The sequence below is a fragment of the Ascaphus truei genome, chromosome 3 (genome assembly GCF_040206685.1).
Source record: "Ascaphus truei isolate aAscTru1 chromosome 3, aAscTru1.hap1, whole genome shotgun sequence".
NCBI lineage: Eukaryota > Metazoa > Chordata > Amphibia > Anura > Ascaphidae > Ascaphus > Ascaphus truei.
In genome coordinates, this window is record NC_134485.1 from 59385276 (window position 1) to 59403064 (window position 17789).

The 17789-nt window shown below is 41.5% G+C and overlaps 1 protein-coding gene across 1 annotated transcript in view; it reads left to right on the plus strand.

The window, feature by feature from the left end:
- The window catches only part of ADGRG7 (adhesion G protein-coupled receptor G7), a 76529-nt gene that overhangs the window by 52128 nt on the left and 6612 nt on the right, over positions 1–17789 (plus strand). Inside the window, exons 8-13 of the mRNA XM_075594089.1 lie at positions 259–372; positions 8503–8663; positions 12231–12380; positions 13329–13441; positions 16325–16653; positions 17313–17394. Of these exons, the coding sequence (XP_075450204.1) occupies positions 259–372; positions 8503–8663; positions 12231–12380; positions 13329–13441; positions 16325–16653; positions 17313–17394 (949 nt within the window). The remainder of the gene's footprint in view (positions 1–258; positions 373–8502; positions 8664–12230; positions 12381–13328; positions 13442–16324; positions 16654–17312; positions 17395–17789) is intronic.

Here is a 17789-nt window from a genome sequence, read left to right on the forward strand (position 1 = left end):
ATTTGTTGTACAAAATAGAAGTGTGTGAGCAAGCACGCCCCCCCCCTTATACAATATGTTTTTGCAGGATTTTCTGCTGAAGTTGTGGCTTTGTAAAATGAAACCGAAATTGATAATTTTGCTATCATGCATTAATGATAAAGTAACACTTTTTTAGTTGGTTATTTCATTCTGAAGCAGAGAACCATGTTACGCTTAATGATGACAAATCATTAATGGCTCACATTAATGGCTCACGTTTTCTTGACCCATTTCTAGGCTCGGGTGGTAGCGATGGTTTACTGCCCAACAGAATTGCAGTAAATGACAATGCTTCAGAACTTGTAGTTAACACCGCGGCAGATGTTCAGATTTTCATCAATGTAACTGGAAGTGAGTATTATGTTTTAAAAATATGAAACAGTCTATGGGGTCAATCTATGCTATGACACTCTACAGTCTACACCATTATTTGCTTGCAAATGCTTTGAAATTGTTACCTTGGATATTTTATTATACCTCAGGCATGGTAGAGTTGTTGCCATTGAATAAACAGGGGAGTGGGGGGGAAATTATACATCAAGACAGGGGGCCTATACTAGTAGCCTTCATAATCCACTTATTTAGGTTTTTTAGCAGTTATCGGCTAAAAATAGCTACAGCTATTCAGAAATCCTCGATAAGTGGGCGGCGAAAGCATTATATCGCCATTTTTTGCTCTCGCCCACACACGCCGCCAGGTGTGCAGCAATAAGCCCCTAATTGCCAGTTTTGGAAAATAATGCAATTCTAGTTGCCTCGATTAGGGTATTGAGGCTTTAGAATGGAGATTTTATCCAAAATTCATCTCGTCAGAAAAAGTTTGCATGAAGCTGGGGAGAAGGCAGAGAGAGGGACTGAGAATAAAAAAATGCATTTTTCCTGCATCGGATTGATGTCGGGGTCTCCGCAGCTGAAACACATTAATACCAGCACTAGAGACCCCTGGAATCAATCCGATGCAGGAAAAATGCATTTACAGGCAACTTCATTAACTTAGTGGCTAACCGCTAAGGCAATGAAGGGGTTAACTACCAGTGCCATGTTTATTGTGGGTAGCTGGGGTGGGTGAAGGTGGTATTTGACCCTTGCTATGTGTTTAGGCCTTGCAAGGGGGGGTTTGCGGGAGGAGTTAACCCCTTCATTACGGTAGCGGTTAATATCGCTAAGGTAATGAAGGGGTTAACCCCTTCTGCTAACCACCCGGTAGGGCCAAATGCCCACTTCACCCACCCTCGGTACCCACAATAAACATTCAAAAACACAACAACCCTACTACCCAACTCCTCTACCCCCAACACCCCCCCCCCCTCACCAACACATACAGTACAGTAATGGGCACAATTACTATTATTCAGATATGGATAATAGCTAATTTGCCCCTTCTAAATCAAACATTAGCCAGCCAGCATAAATAAAGTAAATAAAACTTCTACTTACCCTTGCCATGATGAAGGGAGTCCTCATCACCATTCTCCAGGTCTATGTCCTCTGTTGGCAGCGAGTACAATAAAAAAAATACAATCTAATGGCCCCTAACCCCTTAATCACTTAGCGGTTAATACCCCCCTCCACCCCCTCTACCCACCCGGGAGGCCTAACCATCCACCCCGGGGCCACTATACCCACCCTTTATCCATTGATTGGCAGAATGGTACATCATACCATATAATATGGGAATGATAAGCCACTATTGCAGTCAATGGCCAACCTACAGTATTTAAAAAAACCATAAAGCACAAAAATACACAACAATTAAAGAAAAAAAGCACCTAAACACCACAAGAATAAAAGAACTGTAAAGCCTCAACTACACATCAATAAAATTACTCTAACGCCGAAACAGCAAAATAATAAAAATTATGGTATCCCAAAATGCTAGAATACAATTAAATAAACACCTAACCAACAAAAGAATTAAAGAAATGTATCAGCTAACCAATAAAAGAATTAAAGAAATAAAACCGTTAACAAATCCAAAAACGTAATAAAAACAAGCTACAGTATGCAAATACATAACGATTTTGTCAAAACAATAAACATAGATAGAAAAAATAACAATCAATTCAAAACTATCTGTTGGGCACATATTAATACAGTAGCAGTCAATGGGCAATCAAAAACATAAAAAGAAATAAATACAATCAAAAACCTTGCTAGGGTATGAGTTTCAAGGAGGGTTTTGCGGAGGAACAGTTGACAGAATGTGCCTAGGAGGTTGGGGTCCGTAGTTGTCGGTTCCCCTATAAATGTACATGGGAATCATGCCTGATTCTCGGATACGTGTAGGCACATTGTCCCAGCAATACCTCCCCTTGAAAACGCAAGCTCAACCCACCACTAGGGTACCTGCTTCAGCACAGCCCAGAAAGGAGAATGAGGCACAGGGACATACATGTATTCCTTAGCTGAGGGAATCCTTAGGTTAAGGGGGTACCCCAGCTAGTGCCAAGGTGACCCACAACCAGTATAGTGTTCGTGGGTGCCTCAACCGTATATTAGGTTGGGGAGGACCCTGAGAGTCCAAACTGAGTCCAAGAGAAAGTGCGTGGGGAATAAGGCAGTTAGAAATAAATCGACCACATTTTTCCCTTTTCTGTTCCCTGTCTCCCAAGACTCAGAAGTGGATTAAAAGATACTTTAATATAATGTAGTATGCTTTTTACATTCGGAACTAATGTCCAAACAGGCAGCCCATGCAAACCCTATAGGTGCCGGTAGGTCTATTGAATATCGGAGTTCAAAGCAGCCAGAGGTTGCCCAAAGGTACCAGGTCTGGAGATCAATGGCAGTCCTCTGGGATGCCACTTGTTCTGCCAGACCTGGTGGAGCTGGCCCAGAGGTTGACATTGAGATAGCCAGGGGGAGAGGTGGCAGGCTTGTGCATGTCTCTTGACTTTTTCAAATTTCCCACTGACCCGGCTTTTCTAGCCGGCTTGGCTCTGATTGGCTGCTTGAGAAAGTTCCCACGCATTGATTGGCTGCTCAGTTTTGTGAATGAGACTGAAAATACTATAAGAACCTGTGAGCCAATCAGATTTGGAATCCCCAGTAGTAAGGGCTTTTCAAAGTTGCTTTTGTGTGAATAGCAGAGCAACTGGCTTCAATTTCGAGCCTGAAAAGTCTGCCCGCCAGATTCTAAGTTCAGATTTTTGGGACCAAGTTCTCAGAAATGAACGTAGCTGTCGCGGCTAGAATTTTATGCCGATTTGGGTTTCAGGAGATTCCGGGCTAAGTCCCCCGCAATCTGCCCATCCTCCGCGAAGATCAGCATCAGGTAAAAAAAAGTCTTCTTCCATCTTCTTCTGTAATTCTTTTTTTCTTTTCTTCCATCTTCTTTATTTGTACTCCATTCCCCATGGTAAATCCAGCAACGGAAGTTGTCTCGCTGTCTTCTTGAGCAACAGAGGTACGTCACATCCTTAAAACCACATGGCTGATATCACATGGTATTACAGCCAATGGGATCGAAGACAATCCCATTGGTTCCTCTACCATGTGATATGTTCCATTTGTTAAAAAGGATGTGACCACTTTAACGGATGATGTCACATCCATTAAAACTAATGGAACATATCACATGGTACCGGAGCCAATGTGATTGCCTTCAATCCCATTGGCTGTAATACCATGTGATATCAGCCATGTGGTTTTAAGGATTTGAAGTACCTCACTTGAAGATGACATCACATCCTTAAAAAAACAGGAAAAAAAGCTGGGCACATGATACAGTGTCCAATCAGACTGGAGCTGTACCATCTGACCATAAAATGTTACGTCACAGACCCTATATAAGGCCTGTTCCGTCTCATTTTATCTCAAGAAGACGATGAGGCAACTTCCGTTGCTGGATTTACACAAACAAGATATTACTTTCCGCTCACCTATTACAGATCAGTAAAGTACTAGTGTTAATAGGTGCATAGAGGAATAATAGCAACTTATTTACAAAAAGGTTGATATATACAACCCAAAAGATACCTAGAAAAATGTGGTCGTTTTATTTCTATCTGTCTTATTCCCCACGCACTTTCCCTTGGACTCAGTTTGGACTCTCAGAGTCCCCCCAACCTAATATACGGTTGGGGCACCCACGAACACTATACTGGTTGTGGGTCACCTTGGCACTAGCTGGGGTACCCCCCTTAACCTAGGGATTCCCTCAGTTACAGGAATACATGTATATCCCTGTGCCTCATTCTCCTTTCTGGGCTGTGCTGAAGCAGGGTATCCTAGTGGTAATGTAAAGGAACTTCTCAAGGAGAGAAAGATGCGTCGCACAGCACAAAAATAGATGAAGGCTGATGTGGGATAAAAATAAGCTTTATTTGCACAAGGTGCAAGCGAGTCCTCTTGACGCGTCAAGAGGACTCGCTTGCACCTTGTGCAAATAAAGCTTATTTTTATCCCACATCAGCCTTCATCTATTTTTGTGCTGTGCGACGCATCTTTTTCTCCTTGAGAAGTTCCTTCACATTGCTGCATCAAGCGTCTGCACGCTGAGTTCCTGCTGGTTTGCGGTTTCCTTCACTGAGTCTGCCGTGACGTCATCAGCAAGTACCATTCAGGCCGCCGGTCAGGTGACCGCCCTCCGCGTCTGCGGGTATTGGGTTGGCGGTGAAGATCAAAGATCACAAGCAGAGACACCCTGACTTCAGCCAGGAGAAGCAGATATATTATACTGAGAAGACCCACACAGGCTTCACTAACCACTACAAGGACTTACACGTGAGCGTCCCATATCCCAACCTCATAGTGCTCGCGGCGAGCCGGCTGGGGGGAATGATTATATGTTTCTTCATATTACACTAAGGTTGTGTATCGCCTGGGTCTAGAAGATTTACTTTATCTTGCACCAGCAGGACTATGCTATATTCTGAGCGCCTGGAGGGTTAATCAGATGATTCACCCGTTTGTATGGTATCCTAGTGGTAAGTCATGCTTGCATTTTCAAAGGGATGTTTTGCCGGGACAATGTGCTTACATGTATCTGAGAATCAGGCATGATTCCCAGGTACATTTATAGGGGACCTGACATCTCCGGACCCCAACCTCCTAGGCGCATTCTGTCAATGGTTCCTCCTCAAAACTCCCCTTGAAACTCATACCCTAGCAAGCTCGGCTTGATTGCATGCCCGGAAATGGAAAAACACAAAAAATGCTTTTATTACAGACAGTACATTGGAATGGTACAATATTACTGGGCCCAAGAGCTAACTCTCTAGAACCCTTATACACGGAGCAGGGGTAACCAAAACGGGATTGACCTTTATCGTATAGCCAGGTTACCCCCTCCCTTCACAAAGATAAAAGAAAGAACATTTTTTTACCTGATGCTGATCTTCATGGAGGAAGGAGGTGGATTGCCGGGGATGACGTCGCGGGTCGAGATCTGGGTGAAGGGTGAAGACTTTATTAGAGGTTTTACTGTATTTCTTTAATTGGTTTGTTGGTTAGCTGATACATTTCCTTAATTCTTTTGTTGGTTAGGTGTTTATTTAATTGTATTCTGTATTTTGGGATACCATAATTTGTATTCTTTTGCTGATTTGGTGTTAGATTAATTTTATTGATGTATAGTTGAGGCTTTTTAGTTCTTTTATTCTTGTGGTGTTTAGGTGCTTGTTTATTTCTTTAATTGTTGTATATTTTTGTGCCTGATGATTTATGTTGTAAGTTGGCCATTGACTGCTATAGTGGCTTATCATGCCCATATTATATGGGTATGATGTACCACTGTGTCATTCAATGGATAAAGGTTGGGTATAGTGGCCCCGAGGTGGGTGGTTAGGCCTCCTGGGTAGTAGCGGGGGAGGGGGGTTAGCCCCTTAATTACTATAGTAGTTGTTAACCGCTAAGTTGATTAAGGGTTTAGGGGCCATTAGATTGTATTTTTTATTGTGATCTTGCTACCAACGGAGGGCATGAACCTCGAGTAAGGTGACGAGGACTCCCTTCATCATGGCAGGGGTAAGTAGGTAAGTAGAAGTTGTATTTACTTTATTTATGCTGGCTGGCTAATGTTTGAATTAGAATGGGCAAATTAGCTATTATGCATATTTGGATAATAGTAATTTTGCCCATTACTGTACTGTATGTGTTAGGGGGGCTTGTTGGGGGCAGAGGAAGTGGGTAGTAGGGTTGTTGTGTTTATTTTTGTTTATTGGGGGTAGAGGGATTGGGTAAAGGGGGCAGTTTCCCCAAGGATGGATGTTTAGGCCTACCGGGTGGGTATCCGGAGCAGTACCATGTTGATTTCAGGTCCGGGGACCCCCTGCTTCCGAGATACAGGCCCCGTTATGGGGTGCCGGTATCTCCTATGCATTTAAATGTCCCGAGTCACGTGACAAGAACATTTAAATGCATTGGAGATACCTTTATTTCTCTTCAAAATTGCATTAACATATTGGAGTCAATTTAGGGTTAGCTAATAATTGCAAAAGATGCAACAATGATGTATAGCCAATGGCTATACTCTAAAGCCTTATTAACATATTTTAAGACCAACTGCTAATGACTGTAAAGCCTACAGTATCTCTAAATTGGGTTGTAGTTCAAGAAATAGCAAAGGCTAAACTTTTAACGCACTGCTATTTTACGATTATGTCTTAACTATTCATTGAGTTCCAATAGATTGCTAATACTCCATTAGTTTCATGCAATAAATAATAAATAAAAAAGACACGTACTGTATGAACTAAGCAGTGTCTCATGGCAAAAGACTGCTTAGCATATTTGGGCCTCTATCGTTTGGCAAAGTTACTTAATAAGTGTCTGTTTCATTGATGTATAAAATGTGTTCAAATACTTTAAAGATACACAAAAATGTACTCCTATCATATTGAGCTGCAGTAGTAATAAGACTTTTTAAAGCATGCAAAATACATGTGATCCCTACACGGCGAGGCTTAGAATCTAATTTTAATGAAAAGGCTCTAAAGTTTCTTATAACTTAGTACTACTTAGTAAATATGGAGCAAAATGACATGTCCCAGGTTCCAAGAAAATCACACTGGACAGTAAACATAAACCTGGTTCACTCGCTTTGAAGATAGTGGTTCTCTTCCACTCTGTTATGGAAGACAGATATTTTGCTACCGAGTTCACATCACAGTTATTCTATACATTGATAAAATCAATAAGCCTTGTACCTTTTTGTTGTGTGTAAATGCCACTTAAGCATAAGGGCAGGAAAGCAGAAACTGTGGGACCAAGTGCAGCCTCCTGGCACAAAGATGAACACCACCAAGAACTAAGATTTGCCCTTCTATTATAAATATATGTAGCCCTGTTTCCTTCTGAATACAGTACAACCACCAATGCTGTATAACCTGCTGGCTCACAGGGCCTAAGCCTCTGCCACGGAGAGCTTGGGGCAATATATTTATATAGAGTACCTCTTATCAGAATCAGCGTCTCCATCTGTGATGGCTCCCAGCAGAGCGAGAGATGTTCCTCGCAGGACAATAATACAATACTACACACACAGCATGTAAAAGAAACAGTAGCTTTACTAGCAGTAACCATAACCATGCATTGTATATCCCTATTGGTGTTACTCTTCAATAAGACACTATACTACCGCGTCTCACAGGACGCGACCCTTCACCGTATTCCCATATTCCAATATCCCAAAGTGAGTGTATGTGTGTGACTGCGCAGCCACTAGTATGAATAATATTATAGTTGGTGCACTTAATGGATGTTAGGAGCGCTCGGGCCCGCAAACAGACTTCACAAAGGATCCGACGATGCAGAGCTGCTTGTGATACCTTCCGGGGCGATCCCACCCTGATGGCTGATGATATGCCTGAAGAGGTCTGGTCCCAAACCTCTGGGATGGTGCTGTGACAGTCTCTGTTTCTTTCGCAGCTTCACTCACTAATGTGACAGGTTCCTAGTCTAGGGCCTGTCCCTACATTAACTCTGACTGACTGTGACTCAGGGCCTATCTGGGCCTGGGGGTATACGGGCCTAGTGTAGAGGCTACTTGCCTCTCTACACGCTGAGCTCCTCGTCGTCCCCCTCCCGATCTTCTCTGCCTGCATGCTCCCCTGTGCAACCTCCTAACTCTTCCTGCAGAGTCTCCTATCGCCCTATTGGCTCCCTGGCGTCACCTGGTCTGGCTGAGGCTCATGGGACTTGTAGTCTCCGGGCCTAGGCCCCTTCCGATTGGCTCGTGCTTCGCGCGCTGCTGCACCCACTCTCTGCTCATGCGCGACCTCTTATCTGACGCCGTCGCCTCCGAGACTCTCTGCGCATGCGCAAGTACCAATGGCGGCGCCCTGGATGCTCGGGCCACCGCGGAGCCTCCGGTGTACCGAAACGCTCCCTGCACGCTCTGCAACCTTCCCTTATTCTCCCATTGCAGCGGAGATAAGGGTAAGCCTGGGGGACCTGGCTACATATAATATTATAAATACAACTGCAAGATAACACTTATTGCACTAATAAGTCTTTATCTATTTGACTTGTTTCTCATAGACTCAAGTGTGTGGGGAAGAGTTGGATTTATTCTTTATCAGAATGACAATCTTTTTAATTCTAAAACCCACAAAAGCCAACTAAACGTCAGAAGAAGAATCATCTCTGGCAGCATTGCTGATGGAACATTTGATAATGTCGATTTTATCTTTAATCCACAGGTAAATCCTTGGAGATTGGTACTTTTTGTTAAAAATCTGTATGCATTGGATGTTAGCTGAACAGGGAAGGGGGAGGAGGCGTGCTTCGCTCTAACTATGAATGTAGTGTAAAACTTTCTAGAAATTAATCTAGGTGGCACCTTAAGATCAAAATACAATTAGCTACAGATGCAGTGTCCAATTCTGTCACTTTAGCCTGTCGCTGCCCGTGGTTGAACCCAAGCTGCACTGTGCAGTGCAGGTAGGCAGACTAAATGGCCCATTGGATTAACACAGCGGGGTCCCTGCATTTGAATGGGACTCGCACTGTGTGAATCCTACCAGATGCTCCTGTCTGTAAGAGACCAAACTAAGAGACCCCCTGCTACAATACTGTATTACTTAAATAAAATAAAAGCAGCTTCATTACCTTAGCGACAAGCCGCTAAGGCAATGAAGGGGTTACGCCAGAGCACCTTCTTTATTGCGGGTAGAGGGGGTGAGTGAAGGGGGTAGTTGCCACAGGGTGGGAGGTTAGGCCTCTCGGGTGGGTAGTGGGAGGGTTAACCCCTTCATTACCATAGTGGTAACTACTGCTAAGGTAATGAAGGGGCTAAACCCTCCCATAACCTTCCTGGTAGGTCTAACCACCCACCCTGGGGCAACTACCGCCTTCACTCCCCCCCTCTGCCCCTAATAAAGCAGGTGCTCTGGCTTAACCCCTTCATTGTCCTAGCGGCTTGCTGCTAAGGTAATGAAGCTGCTTTTATTTTACTTTGTAATACAAGGTGTCTCTGGAGCTGAACCACATTGGTTTCAGGTCCGGGGACACCCTGCTTCCCGATCTACAGGCCCCCGTTATGGGCCATGACGTGGAAAAATTTAAACATGGCCGCTGGGATAACAGCACCCCATAACGGGGCCTGTAACACTGGAAGCAGGGGGTCCCCAAGGCTGAAATTAATGTGGTTCAGCACTGGAGACCGCCTGCTACCATTATATGTTATCAAAATAAAATAAAAGCCTCACCATCCCCTGTTAGAGGCATGCAGGTACAGTGTGGGTCTGTCTGTAGGATTCACACAGCACGTGACCCATTCAAACACAGGGACCCAGGCTTTGTTAATCCGATGGGCCATTACAGCCTGCCATACACTGGCCAAGGTGAGTTGCCAAGTTTTTGGGTTATTTCCCCCAACGGATCGTGGCTAAAGTCAAGATTGCATCTGTAGGGAATATGTAGAGAGAGAGAGAGAACAGGAATCCTCTTTGTTGGTGCACACTCTAAAAATCAAGGAAGTTGGCCATATACTGTAGGCCAACAACATCAAATTAGAAGAAAACCATATTGGTGGTCTATAGAGGCAGATAATAAGTATGTCTAGAGTTAAAGTCTAACCAGTAGCAACATTTAGCTAATAAGGGCTAGTACCAAATTGTAAGACCTGATAACGAAGTGGTAGCAAGCACTTAGAATTATAAAGTGCTGCTAATAACTAGCTATAAAACAATTTTAATGACTCATAGGGTAACACTATTAACGTGAACTAAAGAATAAAAACAGCTGCAGTGAGCAGACATGGTTAAAACAATGTGAAAGCATATGAGTGTACAAACTGCCAATGGTATGCATTTAGGCAATCTGAATTAATTTCTTGTGGCAACCTAATAGGTGTAATTGGAAATGGTTGCTAATAGTAACCATGAACAGAAAAGACGGTGCAAAACAGCGCTAAAACACACAATATTAATATGATAAATAATAATAAATTGGCAGCCAGACAAAAACTGACTGTACAGTCAGTAACTTGGCAAAGAAAAAAAAGATAAGCCGGCGCCAGTTCAAACCGTGACGTGTAAAGTCCAAATCAAGTCCTTTAGTGATGGTGATGAGCAAAGTGCAGATTTCCTCCAAAACGTGACGTGATATGTGAAAAAAATAGAGAGAGAATTATGGTGCAGTATGTCAGATTGAGGACATAAAAACATATAACACTGACAACATAAAACAAACAAGACAGACTCACAACATCAACTAGCCAGACAGAAATTAATAAAAAAGCTATTTAATGACAACTAATGCAGGATTCTGGATAGTTTCACACACTAATCCGGGGGGGCAAAATCGTTACCCTACTCACAGGATGCAGGATGTTTGAAAGCAGCAGGACTTGAAGCACTTTCTGTGGATCCAAGATGGCGACCGGAGCTCACTCTCTGGCGTCCCCACGTGTGGTAGATGCTGTATGGAGCTCCAGAGGGTCTGGATCAGTGATGCTGCTACGCGTGTCTCTCTCCTCCTGCCGGTTTCCAATTCTCCTACTCTCCTGTTACCCAGCCGTGCGGTATATTCTCCACGAATAATTTGCTTCTAAAAACGAGTCCTCCCAACGCGTTTCGTGCGCATGCGACATCCCTTGAAGAAGTGCGCGCATGCGCACGAAACGCGTTGGGAGGACTCGTTTTTAGAAGCAAATTATTCGTGGAGAATATACCGCACGGCTGGGTAACAGGAGAGTAGGAGAATTGGAAACCGGCAGGAGGAGAGAGACACGCGTAGCAGCATCACTGATCCAGACCCTCTGGAGCTCCATACAGCATCTACCACACGTGGGGACGCCAGAGAGTGAGCTCCGGTCGCCATCTTGGATCCACAGAAAGTGCTTCAAGTCCTGCTGCTTTCAAACATCCTGCATCCTGTGAGTAGGGTAATGATTTTGCCCCCCCGGATTAGTGTGTGAAACTATCCAGAATCCTGCATTAGTTGTCATTAAATAGCTTTTTTATTAATTTCTGTCTGGCTAGTTGATGTTGTGAGTCTGTCTTGTTTGTTTTATGTTGTCAGTGTTATATGTTTTTATGTCCTCAATCTGACATACTGCACCATAATTCTCTCTCTATTTTTTTCACATATCACGTCACGTTTTGGAGGAAATCTGCACTTTGCTCATCACCATCACTAAAGGACTTGATTTGGACTTTACACGTCACGGTTTGAAATAGTAACCATGAAGGTATAAATGAGTGATCAACTGCAAAAAAGTTTTTCTTCTAATTTGATGTTGTTGGCCTATATGGCCACCTTCCTAACTTGTTAGAGTGTGCACCAACAAAAAGGATACATTGGATGTTCTTATTTTGTCTCTCATTTTCTTTTATCTTTCTATGAAGTGATGCACTCATGAAGATAGTACTACCCATTTGACTAATAACAAACAAAAAAAACATTACTTAAACTTTTGGGTGCCCTAATGATGTTTACAGGATGTCAAAAGAGCTGGTATGATGGTGGTTATTATGACAAAGAGGGGACTTTTTTTTGGTTGTTCAAGGGCAGATCACGTGTGTAACTCTCAAGGAATTGTGATCATGCTTGAAATAGAAAAGAGACTCTCTATGTGATACTATAGCTACATAAGTGATCAAATGGTTACTGTGCAGGAAGACTGGTAGCACTCAAGCTTATTAAAAGGTTAATGAATTAACACAAGGTCATAGAATTGTTTTCTTACACCGATACATTCTATAAAAGTTATGCCTTTATCTATAATAATGCAATTCTAATATCTGTTTGCTTTTTTTTTTTAGTACGACTCTTTATTCTCTCTGATTGATTACGCATGCGTATTTTGGGACTATACAAATAAAGACTGGAGCACAGCCGGTTGTACAAAAGTTGTTGAGTCGAACCTCCTATGGTGCAGTTGCAATCATACTACTAATTTTGCTGTTTTAATGGTACAGTAGGTTCTGAAGTCTAGCAGAATCCAATTGCCTTTATTTAAAACATGAATGTCCCCTTATTATATGTATTATATATATGTATTATATATATATATATATATATATATATATATATATATATATTATCTAAAGGAACTCTTAGAACAGTCTGCCATTCTGTTTCCACCAGGAGCCCTACGGTTCTCAAATAATTTTGTCTTCCAGGTATAGGCTTCTGAGCGATGTCACACACACCAGCATCTTGTTTGGCAATTAGCCTGTCTATAATGTAGACATCATAATCATGTGCTGGTGGTAGATACTGTATGTACATTTGAAGATTTGGCCATCTCCCCATACTGCCTCTGCACTTGTATGCATAATTTCAAATAGATTTACAGTGTATTGGCCCCAAACTCCATAGCCCCAATATATACAAACTACATTTCTTAAGGACTGGGAGGGATCAAGGGAAAATATTGTGACAGTTGTGTCTCAATGGATTTAGTTTTATAATTATAATAAAAAACAATCAATAAATAGAAAACAAAAGCGACAAATTGGATTACAGTTTTAATTGTAGCATGCCACTATTTCCCCCCTCACTCTCTAAGATGCACATGCTTTTGAATGTGAACATAAAACAAAAAAGTTAACACCAGTGTAACTTACAATGTACAATAGTCTAGAATTGAAATGACATGTCTTGTAACTGTGTTGGTAGGTGTAGAAAATGTGATTCTTTTCTAGGGAGTGATACCTTTTAGTGCATCAACATGGGAGCATTTTTTATAGTTAATTCAGAAACTTTTACAAATATCATCTCAGAAAAATCTGTATCTTTCTCTTTTGCTTACTGCTCTCTGAATTTAGTGCTTAGTGAGGTTTAAAAACACTTCACTAAGGAGAATCTTCATCAGATTCTAAGTAACTGCTTGTCTAACATGTTGGATACCTTTTCAGAGCTACAAAATTAACTACAAATATGCACAACAACTAGAAATTATATCAAGCATTGGATGTGCTCTCTCCATTCTTGGATTAACCATTACTATTTTATTTCAAATAATTACCAGGTAAGGCTGTTGGGTCATATACTTTCCGTATGTGGTATATTCAGAAGACTATGATTATTAATTTTTGTAGACTATTTCGGAGTTGCAATATAAAAAAATACATACTGTATGATCACATTCACATTGTCCACATGCCTGCCTTTTCCCAGTCACTCAGCATACAGTGCTTCCACTGCAGCCAGGGATTCTGGGTAATGACATGCAAATGAGCACCCACACTGTATCACTTTTTGCGGCTTATTAATTTTAACATGGATCCCTATAAACCTATGCCTGCTGTTTTACACAGTTTGAGTGCCCATTTGTATTGTCATTACTGAAAGCCCCTGTCTGCAGTGGAAGCATTGTATGCTGAGTGACTATGGGGGAAGACAGCCTGTGGACCTGTCTGAGACAATCATAGAGAGGAGTACATGCACACTGCAATATGGTGCTGGAGGGGGGTACTTATCTGCCGGTGCTCTGGGTCCATGGAGGTCCAGACATCCCAGGGAAGGTCAATTAAAAGAAGGGAAGCAGGCACACGGGCTTATGAATTTTTTTTTTAATGTGCCACAAAGAAATCCAGCATTTCGTCAGAGTCTCACTGCCTTTATCAAGGAGAGGGCTCCTTGATAAAGGCAGTGAGACTCTGCCGAAACGTTGGATTTCTTTGTGGCATATTATATAATCTTTTGCAGCTCCTCCCATTTCTTACCAAAGTATTTAATGAGATGCTACTAGGCCTTCCCCCTCCTAGGGATATGCTTCGTGCTACCATAGTGGTAATCCCAAAAGAGGGGAAAGATCCTCTGCTGTGCTCTAGCTACAGACCTATTTCACTGTTAAATACTGATCTAAAATTTTATGCAAAGATCTTAGCCAACAGATTAAATAATATTCTCCCTAAATTGGTTCATCCGGACCAGGTGGGGTTCGTCCTGGGCAGACAAACCCTTGACAACACAAGGAGGATGGTGAATCTAATACACGTAGCAAAACACACAAAGTGCCCATCTCTATTACTCTCTTTAGACGCAGAAAAAGCGTTCGATCAATTAGACTGGCAGTTTATGTCAGCTACACTTTCGCAGATGGGATTCACAGCCAAAATATTAAATAGCATAAACACACTATACTCCACACCAACGGCCACGGTGAAGACGAACAACTCCTTGTCTGATCCCTTTTCAACATCAAATGGAACTAGACGGGGTTGTCCGCTGTCACCTTTGTTGTTTGCCTTAGCCATAGAACCATTAGCATGTCGGATAAGGATGAATCCCAATATTGCGGCTATTCCTGTTGGCCAGGAAGAATTCAAAATAGCTTTTTGCGGACGATATACTATTGACGCTCTCAAAACCTCTCACATCCCTCCCTAACCTTTTTCATGATCTATCAAAATTCTGCTCCCTTTCAGGTTATAAAATTAATCATTCCAAATCCATGGCCCTTAGCTTAAATCTCCCTAAAGAACTGGTAAAATTACTCCAACTAAATTTCGACTTTAAATGGAATCCGAACCATATTAAATATCTTAACAAAAGATTACTCAACTTTATACTGTACAACGCAAATTTTAAACCCTTTTTCGACCAGATAGCTGAGGATTTAACCACTTGGAATCCATATACAATATCCTGGTTTGGGAGAATAACCACCATTAAAATGAATATTCTACCTAGACTCCTCTATCTCTTCCAAACTCTCCCGGTTAAAATCTGTCAGAAAGACCTAAATAATACACAGAAGAAAATTTAGAAATTTTTCTGGCAAAATAGGCGACCCAGAGTTCGTAAAGATATTCTTTATAAGTCCAAATCAGAAGGAGGCTTAGCTCTCCCGAACTTACAAAACTACTATAGATCCGCACAACTAGGGCAACTTATTAGCTGGCATTCAAACCCAACTGAAAGGAAATGGGTCGAGATAGAGGACTTGATTTGTTCCCCATGTAAAATAAAAAATCTTCTCTGACTCAATAAAAAGTCTAGACCACCTGAGATTTACAAGAACCCGGTGATATCCTTTGCCTGTAATCTCTGGGATTCCCTCAAAACTAAGTTCCAACTAACCGATACCCCTTCCCTTATGCAACCCCTATTCTCGGACCCCTCCCTTCCTTTTTACACAGGAAACCCGCACTCCCATACCTGGGTTCAAAAAGGACTCACAAGAGTTAAGGATATCCTCACCCAAGGGAAAGTCCCCCCATTTGCTTCGTTACAAACAAACCATGATATCCCCTCCTCTGAATTCTTCAGATTTCTCCAGGTTAGGCACTATATCCAATCAGTCTACAAACCAAGTCAACCCCATGCTTTAACTTTGTATGAGGACTGGTGTCTACACCAGCCGCACACAAAGGGCATTATCTCCAGAATATATCACAGTTTATCCTCTATCAAGAGCAACCAAACCCCCGATAACTATATGGTATCCTGCGAAAAGGATCTTAACGTTTGTATAGACCTCGATATCTGGAAAGACATCTGGGAAGTTGCTTCCAAAAATTCATCATGCGTTGTAATTAAGGAGAATATGTACAAGTTAGTATTCAGATGGTATATGACTCCTGCCAGGTTGCACTCTTTTCTCCCAGGCGTTTCCCCTCTGTGCTGGCGTGGTTGTGGTGAAGTGGGGAATATACTGCACATATTCTGGTCATATCCCAAAATCCAACAAACATGGACGGAAGTGTTCACCTTAATACACAAGATACTAGAAATCTCTGCTATGGAATTACTGTATATTTCTTTACTGGACAATATAGGCTGGGTAGAGTCACATATCTCTGTATCCAACTGCTGTATCAGTGTACTTTGATTAAACAGTCTATTTACTCACAGGGGGGGAAATGTGTAAGTGGAAACACAGCTGTTCACTTATGTCTGTTTTCAGGAAGAAAAAACAAATAACCTGGATACTAGTAAGTCTGTGTATATCTATGCTTGCCTTCAATATACTGTTTATCTCTGGACTGGAAAACCGAAATGCGAAAGAGAAGAATGAAACGGCTAAAGATTTGCAGAACACGGTTCCCCCTAAAGACATCATTGATCCACCTAATAATCCATTATGTACAACAGTAGCTGCACTGCTGCATTACTTCCTGCTTGCAACATTTGTATGGACAGCAGTTTATGCCGCACAGATGTATATTCTACTGATTAAAGTTTCCGTTTACCTTCCAACTCACTTCACCCGAATTGCATCAATAATTGGATGGGGTAATTTATTTTATTTGTGCGTGTTTCATATCTTGTGCGTGTTTCATATCTGGCGTGATGCATCTTGTAGTGTGATTGTTCATTACAAAACATTATTTCCCTGACAATCTAGCAAAGAGTAGTAATCTGGTAAGGTAATGAGAAACGAAGATTTACATGGGTACATAAAAGGTAGTGACACTGGGAATCATGTACTAGGGTGTAAAAGTAGTAGTAAACCAGATATATTATCCGCAACCTATATAGGAGGAAGTCAAAAGGAATTAGATGCAATCCACACTTTGTAATTATAATATAGCATATCCTGTACTTTGGGGCAATTTTGGAGCATATACAAGGTCTACAGATGTATCAAAGAAAATGATGATATTGCTTTTCATTTGATACATATTGCCACAGAATTACATTACTTTTGCCTGTATACGTAGACAGCTTTGTCTGCTGGCATCCTTCCTAAAAGTGGTCTTACTGTAATTATAAATATGCAGCTTGAACTCCTTATCTTGGTGGCTAAAGCATGCTTTCTCCCCTCACAGTGTGTGATTAAACACACTGTGCAATGCTTCATGCGGCATTTAGTTTGCATGCCTGTTTCAATGGTTGATATATTTGCATTGCAATGTACTATAGAGTAAAAACATTTTATGTTTTTCCATTAGGTATCCCAGCACTTGTTGTTGCCATAACATTGGGAGCTACATACAGATTAAACTCACCATTAAACTACCGTCAAGAAGAGTTGTAAGTCTACTATTACATTATTTAGTACATTTGTAACATTATTTAAAAAAATAAGAGAATCCTATTTGCAATGGACAAGACATTTCAAATGTATGAGCATTTATGGACAAAGGGTCATTTCTTTTACAGTAGATTCATTGTGATACCTTTTAAGGGAAAAATATTAGAGTTCTTCATATATATATAATTATAGTGTACAGAGCTTTGGAATCATCATCGGTTTATTCTTCACATATACTCCACACTACAGTTGAAGAAGGAATCTACACTGTATTAAGTTCAGAAAGCTCTGTACACTGCAATTTAATCTATGAAAAACTCTAAAGTTGGTTTGCTAAAAGTTAGCACATTTCCAGAATAAATTTTCCAAGTTATCTACTGTAGGTGTCTGTGAA